The sequence below is a fragment of the Ostrinia furnacalis genome, unplaced genomic scaffold, assembly GCF_004193835.3.
Source record: "Ostrinia furnacalis isolate ACB-3 unplaced genomic scaffold, ASM419383v2 OfSCF1028, whole genome shotgun sequence".
NCBI lineage: Eukaryota > Metazoa > Arthropoda > Insecta > Lepidoptera > Crambidae > Ostrinia > Ostrinia furnacalis.
Genome location: NW_021131267.1, coordinates 75 through 15,000, shown reverse-complemented (window position 1 = coordinate 15,000; position 14,926 = coordinate 75). Strand labels below are relative to the sequence as shown.

The 14,926-nt window shown below is 43.6% G+C and overlaps 1 protein-coding gene across 1 annotated transcript in view; it reads right to left on the bottom strand.

Moving 5' to 3' along the window:
• The window catches only part of LOC114350951 (dynein heavy chain 2, axonemal-like), a gene marked incomplete at its 5' end in the record, with an annotated part of 38,434 nt that extends 24,339 nt beyond the window's left edge, over nt 1-14,095 (bottom strand). Inside the window, 13 exons of the mRNA XM_028301954.1 lie at nt 615-785; nt 2,563-2,738; nt 3,597-3,819; nt 5,967-6,091; nt 6,494-6,593; nt 6,712-6,866; nt 7,448-7,677; nt 7,870-7,945; nt 8,772-8,922; nt 9,253-9,357; nt 10,934-11,137; nt 12,096-12,219; nt 13,914-14,095. Coding sequence (XP_028157755.1) covers nt 615-785; nt 2,563-2,738; nt 3,597-3,819; nt 5,967-6,091; nt 6,494-6,593; nt 6,712-6,866; nt 7,448-7,677; nt 7,870-7,945; nt 8,772-8,922; nt 9,253-9,357; nt 10,934-11,137; nt 12,096-12,219; nt 13,914-14,095 — 2,022 coding nt within the window. The remainder of the gene's footprint in view (nt 1-614; nt 786-2,562; nt 2,739-3,596; nt 3,820-5,966; nt 6,092-6,493; nt 6,594-6,711; nt 6,867-7,447; nt 7,678-7,869; nt 7,946-8,771; nt 8,923-9,252; nt 9,358-10,933; nt 11,138-12,095; nt 12,220-13,913) is intronic.
• Between the last annotated feature and the right edge of the window lie 831 nt (nt 14,096-14,926).

Below are 14,926 nucleotides of genomic sequence, written 5' to 3'. Positions count from 1 at the left end.
GGCTGGCGACTGCTTGACCGCACGATGAAAATTCACCGTGCTGTCGACCGCCCGAATCAGTTGCAACTGCTCGAGCGGTTCGTGTATGTGCGTCCATAGAACTCTGCAATTCACTGTGCAGTCGCAGCTTGAAGCTGTCGACCTGCGACCATAACTGCTTCAAGCGGTCCGTGTATTGCCGGCCTATGGATCAATAAATAATTGAGCGTTGTAATCAACGCTACCGATCAATCTGGAGATCATTGGGGGAAGCTGTAGAGTTTATTTCAGCCTGTGATTGTAATAATTTTATTGATGATGATGAAACAAACATATTTTTCATATGACAATTTTAAACGTTAGCAACACTGCCTATTTAATTATTTCCACAAAAAGTACATTGTAAATGTGTCTGAATAATAAAAGTAGTGCAAACTCCTGCATTTCTGTCTGCTCCAAAATAAGTCCACATCAGCGCCTACACATACAACATTGTGCTGCATGGTCCTTCGAGCCGGATAAATTTGTTGCTATTGTAAACATCCTACTAAACAAAGGTGTAGTTTTATGAGGACGGATGGGTGTTTATTCTTTGACGGAAAACTACTGAAAGGGTTTTATGAAACATCACACACCTGTCTAGCTGTGTCGATCTCCTTCTCAGTCTCGGTGGAGGTGATGAGGGCTTCCTTGACCTCAAGCGACGTGCGCTGTGACGTTTGTAATGTCACAAACAGCTCCTCGTTGTCCAGCAGCGGTACTTGCGACTCGTACATAATGCGGAGTAGGTCGTTTTCCAAGTCCATCTGTAGGGAACACCAGGTTTAATGATGAGCTCATAAACAATCAAACGCGAAGCTCAAGACCGAACGCGATGGAGGATTGTTGTGGACGCCATTAAGTCAAGTAGGAAGTCAAGTCATAAACGCCAAGTTACTTGAGGTTTATACAGGGTGTCCCGTAATGTAACGTCAAGCCGGAACTGGGTGTTGAGGCAAGTTGTGCTGGTTATCAGAAAAATATAAAAAAAAATCTATGTGGCATATTTTAAAAATAATAGGCATTTAAAAAAAATCAAAAAATTTTACTCCAGGTGACGGTCCTTTTGCTCGTGTTGCCACAAATCTTCACTTTTTCCAAATTTTTTTTTTGTTATGTAACCCTGAATAATACTTCTCTAAATTGTTATCAAAATTACAAAACCAGCTGCTCCAGCTTGGATGAAAAAAATAAATTATTCCCAAAAAAAATTTCAAAATAAAAATTTTGCCTAGTTTAAACTGACTGTACTGAAAAAAAAATGTACTACGCGAGTGTGGCAAGTGACGTCATAATTTGGCGCATTTAGTAAGGATTCCAAAATGGTATAACACTTGGTAAATTTTTGCTGTAATTTTCGTCAATTTTTGGTTTTTTGGAAATAGTCCCGTTTTTAACTTTATCTACCTTGGTTAAAAATTATTATTCTAATGTGCCCAAAATTCAAGTTTCTGTGACTGACTACCGTACAGTCAGTCACAGAAACTTTTGTCACTATGTCAGTAATTAGTAGTTGACATACTGTTACAAAAGTCACCCGTGCGCGCGCGCCTTTACTACCTGCTCTGCCTGCACTTGTACTTGGTAACAGGTATAATAAGGATATGAAGCTTCGGTTATGGATACGGTTACGGATATTAGAATAATATTATACCGGTTTCGGTTACGGTCACGGATATGAAATCATTTCAGATTATCCGAAAGTCTCGGATAATTTCGGTTACGGAATTATTAGAATTTCAAAAATGTAGGTATAATACGAATAGCAAGATGCTGCGTGAGCGTGACCCACATGGCTACTTTATGTACCAANTGCCACACTCGCGTAGTACATTTTTTTTTTCAGTACAGTCAGTTTAAACTAGGCAAAATTTTTATTTTGAAAATTTTTTTGGGAATAATGTATTTTTTACATCCAAGCTGGAGCAGCTGGTTTTGTAATTTTGATAACAATTTAGAGAAGCATTATTCAGGGTTACATAACAAAAAAAAAATTGGAAAAAGTGAAGATTTGTGGCAACACGAGTAAAAGGACCGTCACCTGGAGTAGAATTTTTTGATTTTTTTTAAATGCCTATTATTTTTAAAATATGCCACATAGATTTTTTTTTATATTTTTCTGACAACCAGCACAACTTGCCTCAACACCCAGTTCCGGCTTGACGTTACATTACGGGACACCCTGTATATACGTAAAGTCAGTTGGGGTATCTGCTTTTTTATGCAGAACAAGATGTTAAGTGAGATGCTGTCTAGGACGGTACATCACTCACAGGCAAGTCCTTGTTCACTCTCGCCTTGAAAGGGCCGGATTATAGTGTTCCTTTATGAGCATTTTCAGCAATGGGAGCTTGTTTACGGGCGAGCCACTAAAAATAACTGAGTCTCATTGAAAGACGGTGACAAGCAGATTATTACCTATACCATCAGTGTTCTGTGGATTCTATTTTGAACTGCCTTGGTGAGAAGACTTAGAACTGCCAGATTGGCAAAATAAGTTTAAGTTGTGCGAATTCATCTAATATACGTTGACAATCTACATACCAAAGTCTTCTTATTATTAGCGATGGTCATCACAAGGTTGTCTTTCATCAATTCCAGTTGGGGCCGCTCCTTGCGCACGACTATGCCGAGCAGTTGTGACGTCAGGCCCTGCTCCTTTACCGCAAAGTTCACCATCGTCGTCTTGGTTAGCGTCTCAGGCGTGTATACTGGATTGCCTGAGAACAAAAAGGGTGGCTTCTTACAAAGTAAATAATTTAGAAGAAAGTCCTTTTCATAGGGCTATACGGGCTTGATTTCTTTGGTCTTCTGTCCTGGTCGCGTTTTCGCAAATGCGAACTAGCGCCCTTAGTGTCACGCGGACTGTCAGTGCGGATCGCTTCGCACAGCCGATCTGTATGAACTGCTAGAGAGCGAGCGGTTCCTCCGGACCGCATTACTCTAAAACGCTCCCTAGAAGTTCATACAGATTGGCTGTGCGGAGCGGGTCCGCTCCGGACGGTTCGCGTGACACTAAAACCAGCCTTACATAACCAAAATGACAAGTACCATACTCTTGTGTCGGTCTTCCGTCGCGATCGCGGTGCGGACCATCACCTTGAGTTGTCTAAATTTCAATCAACACCAGACTGAACAATACTCCACTACCATAGATACGTACTCAGTTATGCTTTATGCCAGTAACATTTTAACAAAAAAGGTACTGACACTACAAGATTACGGACAATGAGGGCTATCGTTTTAGCGCTCACCAGTTGGTGCCACTGTATAGTAAGGTCCTGTCACTTGCTAGTCGCGAAGACAGTGGCGCCAGCTTGTGAGCGCTAAAGTGGTAGGAGGACTATCGCATTTGCACTCATCAAGATGGCGCCACTGTAGAGTAAGGTCCTGTCACTTGCTAGTCGCGAAGACAGTGGCGCCAGCTTGTGAGCGCTAAAGTGGTAGGAGGACTATCGCATTTGCACTCATCAAGATGGCGCCACTGTAGAGTAAGGTCCTGTCAATCGCCAGGGGTGCCAACTGTTAAGTATAAAAACGATAGCCCTCATTGATTTAAAACAATTTGAATAACTTACCCAGCTTAGTGGTAAGATACATCTTAAAGTTTTTATTATAAGGCACCATCTTCTCATTGAACTTGATGACTGTAGCTGAGCCGATGGTGACGATTGCCTTGTCGAGGATGGGAGCGATGGACGGGTCCAGCACCTCGCCTACATTCTGCACGATGACCGGCGTGCCGTCCGTCAGGCAGTTCTCCATTATCTTGAGGTAGTTCGGCTGGCCGAAGTCGACAAGCTAGGAGAAATGAGTACATTTCAATTGCATAGCAATCACAGAACGGTTCGAACGATTCAATGAACTGTGAACCATGTAATCGCGACGTTTGAAACTCATTAGCTTGACGAGAAAAAATCGGTTTTTGTCATGTACCCTCAATTTTATGTTTGTTTGCAGTTGGTTCCACATACGGGATACATTGAAGCGAGAAGTTTGCTAGGTTCCTACCTGTATGTAGTTCTTCTCCTCCAGATGCGAGATCCAGATGAGCTTCTGCCCACATTAGCTAAAGCCCGGTCTGTGAGCACGTAGAATTTTGTCCAATGACCCCAAGCTACCCATCCTTATCGCTCGCGCGTAATTATGTCGCTGTCGCGCTCGCACACTCACTGCGGGCGCGCGTCGCACAGTCGCGACAGCAATATAATTACGCGCGAGCGATATGTGCATGCGTGCTCACAGACCGGGCTTTAGACGGCTAAATTTTGTGTCGTATTGCCTATTTGAGATAAGATCCACAGAGGTGTCATGTCAAGAGTGATGAAAAGCGTAAGGCACCTGTATGTCGTTCTTCTCCTCGAGATACGAGATCCAGATGAGCTTCTGCCCACATTAGCTAGACGGCTAAATTTTGTGTTGGTCCCAAATCTAATCTGCCATAAGGCAGCATTGGCAGAGTCGCCATGTAATGTGGGGACCGGGAGTTGTCAATGAAAGAGTTAATACTGTGCGATGCGAGTATAATTGTGTATCAATTTTCACAGCAACATCAAATACAGGGTGGCCAAAACAGTGAGGTCTAAAAGAAAAATTTAGATTCCTTACATCAAGGTGTACCTAAATCACCCCCATGTATATTATACGATTGTGCTTAGTTTAGGAGACAGAGTTAATTTTGTGATATTTTAAAATTTTATGACCTAGTAGGCTTTAAACATTTTTATCTTTTTTTTGGGTTGACTTTTTTCAGATTTCTTTTTTTCGACAGATTTGTTATGAATTGCAGATGTTTGAAAAAAATAATCACCTTTCTATCTTTGATTCAAGATACAAAAGTTTTGCTAGAAACATTAAAATTATGCTTTTATCAGAACACTATCAAATTTTCAACTTAAAAGTTTAAGTAAAAAAAAGAACTTCCATAGGTCCAAAACCATTTTAGAAACTGCACCTTTTCGTGAACATTCATAATAATACAAAAAAAGATGTACTTAATAGGCCACTATTTCCTGTAATCGGTCCACTAAAGTGGTAAGTCGGAGATTCCGTTACATGTTTTTGACTTTCTTAGAGTGAATTAATATTGGGAATCCTCTAAGTTTACATTACGTAGAACAGATTTAGAGCAGTAACTGGACAGAACATGTTTTTATTCTCAACGAGGAAGCTCTTGCCCTTCATCATACCTGGTGGAAACTGATGATTATGCTGAAGGTGGAAGGGAACTTCAACTACAAAGGAACTATGGCTTCCTACCTCCAAATTCCGGAACACATTGTTATTTTAAGTAAGTTTTGATGAACATAAACCAAATATCCCTCCTTCTTCTTCTCATTGTAGTAGGTATTTCAAGGGTAATAGTAAAATGTAACAACTGCCTCTGTCTTCAAGTGGTAAGAGGTAAGCTTCAGAGGTCCCGGGTTTGATTCCCAGTGGAGGTGAAATTTTCTGCTCGGTTTGGTTGGTGGTAGGGTTTGATCTAAGTTTTTTCTTTTAGACCTCACTGTTTTGGCCACCCTGTATATAGGCTTATTGTATATTAGTGTGAGGGTGGCGCGTACAGATACTACAGTGTCGAGTGTTGCCTGTTTGAGGTAGGGTCCACATAAAGGTGTCATGTCAAGAGTGATGAAAAGCGTAAGGCACCTGTATGTCGTTCTTCTCCCGCGAGATGCGAGATCCAGATGAGCGCCTGCCCACATTAGTTAGACGGCTAAATTATGTATCGAGTGTTGCCTGTTTGAGGTAGGGTCCACATAGAGGTGTCATGTCAAGAGTGATGAAAAGCGTAAGGCACCTGTATGTCGTTCTTCTCCTCGAGATGCGAGATCCAGATGAGCGCCTGCCCACATTAGTTAGACGGCTAAATTATGTATCGAGTGTTGCCTGTTTGAGGTAGGATCCACAGAGGTGTCATGTCAAGAGTGATGAAAAGCGTAAGGCACCTGTATGTCGTTCTTCTCCTCGAGATGCGAGATCCAGATGAGCGCCTGTCCCTGCGGATCGACGGCTAGCGGCCAACGCGTGGCGCGCACCACTATAATGCCGTTCTCCGCGCTGAAGTTGTCGTCTGCAGAAATGAAAGTCATATCACATGACCGTGGATTGGACGGTTTAATTATGACAATGACAAAAGGAAGGACACTATACTCGACGCAGACTCGTGGCAGGCGAAGCCATAAGTAATTTTTGAATCAGAGATGCACACTCGCCAATATTTTATTATTTATTACATGTTATAAACAACGCCTCTGTGTGACGTCACCCATAACCAGTGTAAGTGCGAGAGAAAATGTGATATGCACTGTTTTATTTTTATTATTACACCGCCTGCCATGAGTGTTTCGCCGAGTATAGTGTCAGATATTCCGATCACCAAAGGAAGATTGGTCCTTCGAGCCGGATAAATTGAATGGCAAATGATTTCATGAATATGTGTTACACATCAGCAGAATAAATGGTATAGTCTCACCAGGCAACCCCATGTAATTCCAATCTCTCAGTGTGGCGTCATCAAGGAGGAAGTATTTCATGCTCAAATCCATTGTCACTGGCAAGTTTTCGTTATACACCTGTAAATATTATTGTAAGTTTATAAGCAGCATCATTTAGTTACTCATGATTTATGTGTTTAATCAACTGACGATTCAATTTTCGAAGTTATCAAATATTTTCCACATCTAACTGTACCTCCATGAACCAGTCACTCATCAAGGACTCGCGGTACTCGGAGACGAAGGGCCCGAGGTAGGCCACGAAGCCGGTGGCGATGAGGCAGTCGCCCGGCAGGTTGTCGAACTCCTTGTCCAAGCGCTCCACTGTGAGCTCCCATCGTTCCCTTTCACCTAGGAATAATAGGTAATTTCTTAGTATTTTTCTTCTGAATTTCAGATAGATCATGTTATTGGTCTTATGTATGAAGAAATCACACTCGAGCACGTTTTTCTAAGCCACCTTCACGTCTTAATCCTTCTGCAGGCGCGCGATCATCTCGTTTAGCTCACGCAACAGGGCGTGCCCCTGCCAAGATCTGATGCTTAATGCGAAGAGGTGCCAGCGTCTTTCTAGAAGTTAATCTGACAGTCCGGTTATGAGGCTTACCCGACAGTACGGTATTGATGCCTACCTGACAGTCCGGTGATGACGCTTGCCTAAAAGTCCCGATAAGATGCTTACCTGACATTCCGGTGATGTCGCTTCCCTAATAGTCCAGTGATGACGCTTCCCTAACAGTCCAGTGATGACGCTTCTCTAAGAGTCCAGTGATGACGCTTCTCTAAGAGTCCAGTGATGACGCTTCCCTAACAGTCCAGTGATGACGCTTCCCTAACAGTCTGGTGATGACGCTTACCTGATAGCCCGATGATGATGCTCACCTTAAAGTCCGATTATGACGCTTACCTGCCAGTCCGGTGATGACACTTACCCGACAGTCCCGTGATAAGTGCCTCAGCTCGCTCCAGCTTGAGCTGCAGCTGCCTGGACTTGCGTTCGAGCTCGTCTTTCTGCGCCACCTTCTCGTCATACTCTTTTTGTAGGCGCGCGATCATCTCGCTGAGTTCACGCAACTTGGCTCGAGCCTCTGCCAAGATCTGCTGCTTCATGCGGAGCGATTCTAACGCTTCTTCGAGACGTTCTTTCTTGGGTTTCACGATTCTGTGAGCGTTGGGTGAAATTAACTTTAAATCTTTCTTGTGTTCAGTCAACAGCACAATAAAATCACATAAGACACTACGGTGATAAATGTCAGGCGTTTAGTAAATGCTGGTATCCGAGGGATTTACGTATATTAGGCACTTCTGTGAATGTGGTTCTACATTTAAGTAACTGATATGACAGTAGACTTACTTGTAAACCTTGCCGTACTTCTCAATAGCCCTCACCCATAAGCAAAGCGACTTGGCAGCTGAAGACACCGTGCCCACTGGACAAATAGAAGTTACTTTAAACTAAGGGTGGGTTGCACCATCTTACTTTAACTTTGACAAACGTCAAAAATCTGTCAAACTCCATATAGTTCCAAAATACTGGACTGTCCTGTCGATGACATTGACAGTGGGGCGCCACCGTCAATACCGGATCGCTGGTTCAGATTTTTGCCATGTTGGAAACCATATAGTTGAACGATGGTAGCGCCCCCCTGTCATTGAGTTTGGTGGGACAGTTCAGCGTGGGTCATCTATACGAAAAGCACCGGTTATCGTCATAGTTACCGTTAAAGTTAGGTGGTGCAACTTAGCCTAAGAGTCTCGTTTTGACAGTTTTTAAAAGTACGTCAAATACCCTATTACAACTCGGCCCTATCGGCAGTCAATTTTGCGTTAGTGTGTAGCCACATTGCATAAAACTATTGCCCATATAGAAGCTCTGTTATAAGTGTCTGCATTAGAAGAATTCTAATTTCCTGGTCGAAATCTATCAATAGTCGCAATATTGATGATCACTGTGTTGCACTAAAAACTATTGCAGGTTCAGAAGCGCCAAGCAAGAAACATTGGACATCACAATACACTATAGTCTGGTCTGCGACCACGTAGAATTTTGTCCAATGACCCCAAGCTACCCATCCTTATCGCTCGCGCGTAATTATGTTGCTGTCGCGCTCGCACACTCGCTGTGGGCGCGCGTTGCACTGTCGCGACAGCAATATAATTACGCGCGAGCGATAAGGATGGGTAGCATGGGGTCATTGGACAAAATTCTACGTGCTCACGGACTAGGCTTTACAAGGGTAGATAAACTAGGCGTACCAATCTCTGGGTCGAAGTCGGGCTTAGCGGTGTAGGTGCCGATCTTCTTGAGTGTCTTGTCAGAGATGTTATCCTTGTCGAACTCCCGCAAACGATCCAGGAAGTACTGGTCGCCGAGCTGACGCTTAGCTTCGGCCCAAGTCGGCTCTTTCTACACGATTTAACAGGTTTGTGAGCAAATAGCTAATTAAAAAGGGTTAACAATAGACTAGGCAAAACATTAGTTAGCCCCATAATAGACATAACAAATTATTCAGAACTAGCTTTTGCCCGCGGTTTCACCCGCGTGAAATTTAGTTTGTCACAGAACGTCATAAAAGTCTATATTGTTATTCTGTTATTCTAAACAATTCTACTGTAAAGTTTCATCAAAATCCGTTCAGTTGTTTTTGCGTGAAAGGGTAACAAACATCCAGACATCCAAACGTTCGCATTTAGAATGTTAGTAGGAAGTAGGACTAATGTGGTTAAAGAAACTCACTTGTAACAGGATCAGCACAGCCTCTAGCACCATTTCTACTTTTTGAGGTGGTTTCGCGTAAGACTTCACTTCTGTGATGTCTTTCTTGTTCAGCGCGTCCAGAGCCTATGAAACAAAACAAATGATAAGGGCTGATGTAGGTAAGATAAGATAAGAAAAACTTTATTTGACACAAAAAGAAAAAATAAAAAAACAGAATAAAGGGACTTAAAACTATACACGCATATTTTTGTGCCAATAAGGCGCCCGCTCAGCATTAATCGAGCCACGCGTGCATGCACGCGTGTCCCGACGCTGGTTTTCAGCGGGTGCCTCTAGGTACTTATTTCCTCTATTAGATAGAGAACCGAATGCTGTAATCGTTTCAGCCAGAGGAGGTTCACTGCCAGACAAAAATTTCCAAAACGACCAGTTCTGTGCTGCCTATATTGCTATTCCCAGTCCGTGGTCGCCACTAGAAAACTTTTTTGCTTCCACCGTCATCAGTGCGCTGCGTAATTCATCATTATTGTCATTAGCCTAGGGTCCAGTTTACCTTGACGGCCTCAGTTTAGCATGAACAACTTTCGTCTTCGAATCGTTTGCGTATTCGACAAAATTTGATACTCAACCTTCGAATTAAACGATAATGTGACAATTTTGATTCTCAAAATAAGTTTTGTGCAACTATTTCTCATACTTAGTTCACTTTACGACACATTCACAAGGGCGCAGTTGTAGTTTTCGTACTAAATCTTTTGATGGCGATTCGAATATGCAAACGATTCGAACTCGAAAGTTTTTCGTGCTAGCCGTACAGGCCGCGCAGCGCGGCGTCGGCCAGCTTCTAGCACTGCACCTCCTCCCCCATGGTCTTCTTGCTGCGGTCAGCCACGCTGCGCTACATTATAAGCTCTAACGCTAGGAGTCCAGGGTCCAGTTTACCTTGACGGCCTCCTCGAGCGCGCGGCGTCGGCCAGCTTCTTGCACTGCACCTCCTCCTCCATGGTCTTCTTGCTGCGAGCTGCTACACTGCGCTACATTATAAGCTCTAATGCTAGGAGCCTAGGGTCCAGTTTACCTTGACGGCCTCCTAGAGCGCGGGCATGGCGGAGGCCAGCTTCTTGCACTGCACCTCTTTCATGGTCTTCTTGCTGCGGGCAGCCACGCTGCGCTACATTATAAGCTCTAATGCAAGGAGTCCAGGGTCCAGTTTACCTTGACGGCCTCCTCGAGCGCGGGCATGGCGGAGGCGATGTCACGCAGCGCAAATCAGCCAGTTTCTTACACTGCACCTCTTTCATGGTCTTCTTGCTGCGGGCAGCCACGCTGCGCTACATAATAAGCTCTAATGCTAAGAGTCCAGGGTCCAGTTTACCTTGACAGCCTCCTCGAGCGCGTGCATGGCGGAGGCGATGTCACGCAGCGCAACATCAGCCAGTTTCTTGCACTGGACTTCTTCCTCAATATTCTTCTTGCTGCGGGCCGCCACGCTTCGCTGCATCGTCAGCTCTAATGCTAGGAGTCCAGGGTCCAGTTTACCTTGACGGCCTCCTCGAGCGCAGGCATGGCGGAGGCGAGGTCGCGCAGCGCGGCGTCGGCCAGTTTCTTGCACTGCACTCCTCCATGGTCTTCTTGCTGCGGTCAGCTACGCTGCGCTACATTATAAGCTCTAATGCTAGGAGTCCAGGGTCCAGTTTACCTTGACGGCCTCCTCGAGCGCGGGCATGGCGGAGGCCAGGTCGCGTAGCGCGGCGTCGGCCAGTTTCTTGCACTGCACTTCTTCTTCCATGGTCTTCTTGCTGCGGGCTGCTACGCTTCGCTGCTGCTCGTCGGCGTTGCGTTGCTGTGCGTTGATCACGCCCATGTATTCTATGCACTGCTCCGTGTAATCTGCCACTTGGACCTGAGATGTGAGGGTTTAAAATATGAGAGAGATGAGACAAAAATGGATACAGAGATGTTTTAAGGCTTCCACAGACCAACCGCAGGTCAGAAGCAGTGCAGGTCAGTTGCAGCGCGACTGAGGCACACTGAAAGCAGCGCAGTTTCAAAGCAGTTGCAACGCGGGCGGTTGTCAAAAATTTAAATATTCGAAAACCGCTTTCAACGCTCTGCTACCGCCTTGCGTCCAGAGTGTCATGCTAATATGGCCGCCATAGTAATACAACAGCGCGGGCCCGCGCTCGCGCCGCTTCTGTCCCGCTCCCGCGCCGCCTCGTTTGTCGTTCGGCAGTTGCAGTGCGGCGCGGTTGGAGCGCGGGCCTGTGTTCAAAGGTGTGACACACTTCAAAGAGTTTCTTGTATTACAACTTGCGCGGGCCCGCATTCAAACTGCGCTGCTACTGCCCCGCGTTTGGTCTGTGGAAGCCTTAAGGCCTCGCTCTAACGCGCCACAGATCGCGACCACACCGGCGGCTGTCGTAGACATTTGAGTCACGAGTAGCCGCCATAGGTGGCATATCATGGATTCTGAGCTGCAAGTGGAAATCACTTGCTACATGTGTGCAGATATTTCATATTTAACGTCATGTAAACTGTTTGTACTCAATCACCAGTGTAAAGAAAATTAACAAGAAAAAACATTAAAGTACGGCCAACTAGAAGCGATACAAAAGGTCGATACGACTGTCGAGTTGACAATATTTCTGTCTCTTCCCATCTTGTGTATTTGTCGTAATGTCTCGTTCTCCCGCCAAAATATGTCAAAGTCAGGCGGGTTCACCCATGACATTGGGTTTGTTTACATTTGGTATCGCTTCTCGCTGGCCGTACTTTAGTGAGTAAAGGGAGAATATGCAGACCTTCTCGCAATATTTTCTAACCACTTAACCCATCTAGGGTCAATTTAGATCACCACGCACCTGGGCCACGGCAAGCTCCTCCGACATCTGACCAACGAGCTTGGTAGTCTCCTCCACCTTGCCGAGCCCATTGCGCAGCTTATTGGCCTGCAGCGCCACCTCGTATCTCTTCATCTTCAACATTCTAGGAAAACAATTATAAATGCTACTGACGTGAATGTGGAAGAGATTGCTTCTTGGCGAGAGACAGCCCTTATAAAGGAGGGACAACTTGATGCAGCATTTTTGAACCTATAGAACTACTGTGGATGTTGTAGAACAGTGGTTCTTAACCGGTGGTCCGCGGACCACTGGTGGTCCCTGGAGACATTTTAAGTGGTCCACGAAGTGCACTTGCACACCTTGGTTAAAACCACTTTTCACTGATTTTTGCAGTCAAACTGGTTTTGACCGATTATGAGGTGGTCCCTGACAAGACAGAAATTTGGTAAAATGGTCCCTTAAAGGTTAAGAACCACTGTTGTAGAAGGAAACTTAGGAACAAATATACGAACATCAGGCCAGAGTACAGGATGTACCTAAGTCAAATCGTCTGGTTGCCTCTGGTAAAACAAAAAATGTTCCTAGAGAAATGAGACTAGATCTGACGATGATTATGAAATACAGGGGGCGTAGTGTGAGTTTACGTCAAACGCATTCGATGTCGATTGCATAAAAAAGTGACATTAAATGTAGCCCCTAGCGGAAATTTTTAAGAATTAAAATCAGAGTAAATACAAATGAGTAGGTGGATTTACTGTGACTTTGAGTCGGCTCGACGTCGTCACTGAGTCTCACCTGATTTATCTACCTACTTATTTGTTTGCTCGCGTCCGTACTTTACATGCATGGCTGCGGTGACATTTGAACTGTACTGACCTACCCACCTTGCTTTTCTAATAACACATACGTCTTCTGAATTACAATCTAGGTCTAAGCAAAACAATTTTGTTAAAATATTTTTTTTAAATTGTAATTTGTCATGTGTTTTATAAAATAAAATAAATAAATTCAGCGCACCTCACCACTAATCCACGCTAAATTTTGTCAGTGTGTGCGTGCGCGCCGCATACGTATTGGCGCGCTTACATACAAACCGCGCTCGGGCGTTTCTATGTAGATGACCTACTCATTTGTATTTACTCTGCTAAAATCTTCAAATATTTTTAACGCGCTCGCTAGTAACGAGGTTTGATATAAACTCACACTAAGCCCTCAGAACATGCAATAGCTCTAAAGTGACATTAAATGTATGACGGATTGTACAGCGCCCCTAGCGGAAACTTTGAAGAACTAAAATCTATATTTTTAACGCGCTCGCTACGGGACTATTCCCACCTCTCGTTTCCACCACAGCAACTCCTGTGTAGCCAGGATCTACAGCTTGACCGCCACAAAAACCCAACCAGTGAAGGTCAAGTTTGTCCCGGGGGAAAGTTAAACTGTCATTGGACCCGCAACGAAATTAATCAGAAGAACATAGGAGGAGTTCGAAATTAAGGTTCGACTTCCCTCCATTGCAAAGCGGATGACAGGTGACAAACAAAGGTTTAACTTTTAAGAAAAGATTATGCACCACGGACAATAAATTAAATTAAGGGGGCCTATCTTATGAGCAATTAGCAACTACCTGCCAATAATATCAAGTACTAAAATCTTCAAATATTTTTAACGCGCTCGCTAGTAACGACGTTTGATATAAACTCACACTAAGCCCTCAGAACATGCAATAATGAAGTTTAATTGGTAACTCTATATGTGTTATAGAATGCTGTTTGTTTCCCTAACAATAAAATAAAATAAATAAATAAATAAATAGCTCAAAAGCCAATCACTCACTCCTTATACCCCGACACCAGCTCTAGATAGTTAGTGGGCGTGACGTAGTTGGTGCGGCGCATCTCCTGCCACATCTTGACGGAGTACTTGCCCACGGACGAGTGGATGAGAGACATGATGGATGCTACCGACGCCCGGAGGATATCCTCGCGACTTTCTATTAGAGATTCTTTTCTGCGAATCTGTGGGAAACAAAGAAGTTTCAGTGTATCACTTGGAGGTGATGATCCTGTACACGCTCCTATAGGTAAAAACGATGACATATTTTTTGATCCTTCGAGCCGGATTTGGATTTGATACTATCTCAATAGCATTCTACCTATATGACACCGATACTTATCTATACTAATAATATTATAAAAAGGTAAAGTTAGTGTGTTTGTATACATATTTGTTAAATTGAGAATGTTACTAGGTATGCAAAATCACTTGAAACCTATGTTACAGTTAAGCTTTTACATATACAAATACATTTGTTTTTATTTCATTCAAAAATACCAAGTAGTTATGATTTTATAGGCATTCAAAGTTCGCTTAAATATCGAGACCCGCCGACGGTCACGTGACCCCGCGTGACGTACATTCACAGTGGCCGCTCACTAGAAAACGGATATAAACATACTTAAATACATTTTTTTTTTGTAAATACATACTTATTATCATAGCTGGGCATTAACTCGTTAATCCGTTAATCGTTAATTAACGAAGTTAACATTTCTATTAACGGATTAACTTTTAAGTTAACTTTAAAAATTGTTAACGGACTCGTTAACTTCCGTTAAATTATCTTAAGTCCGTTAATCGTTAATTCAGTACCTACTATTTATCAAAAATTTACAGCAGCCACGCTGAAAAACACTAGAATAACGCGTTCTGACAAGTACGTTCGGGCTTCCAGAACTTCCAGAACCCAAAACAACAGTTTTTGTAACCAGAACGAAACGATATAAAAATTATAAAAATGCTATTTTTTTATTTATTTACAAGCTTTATATTGACTTGTTAGTATGTGT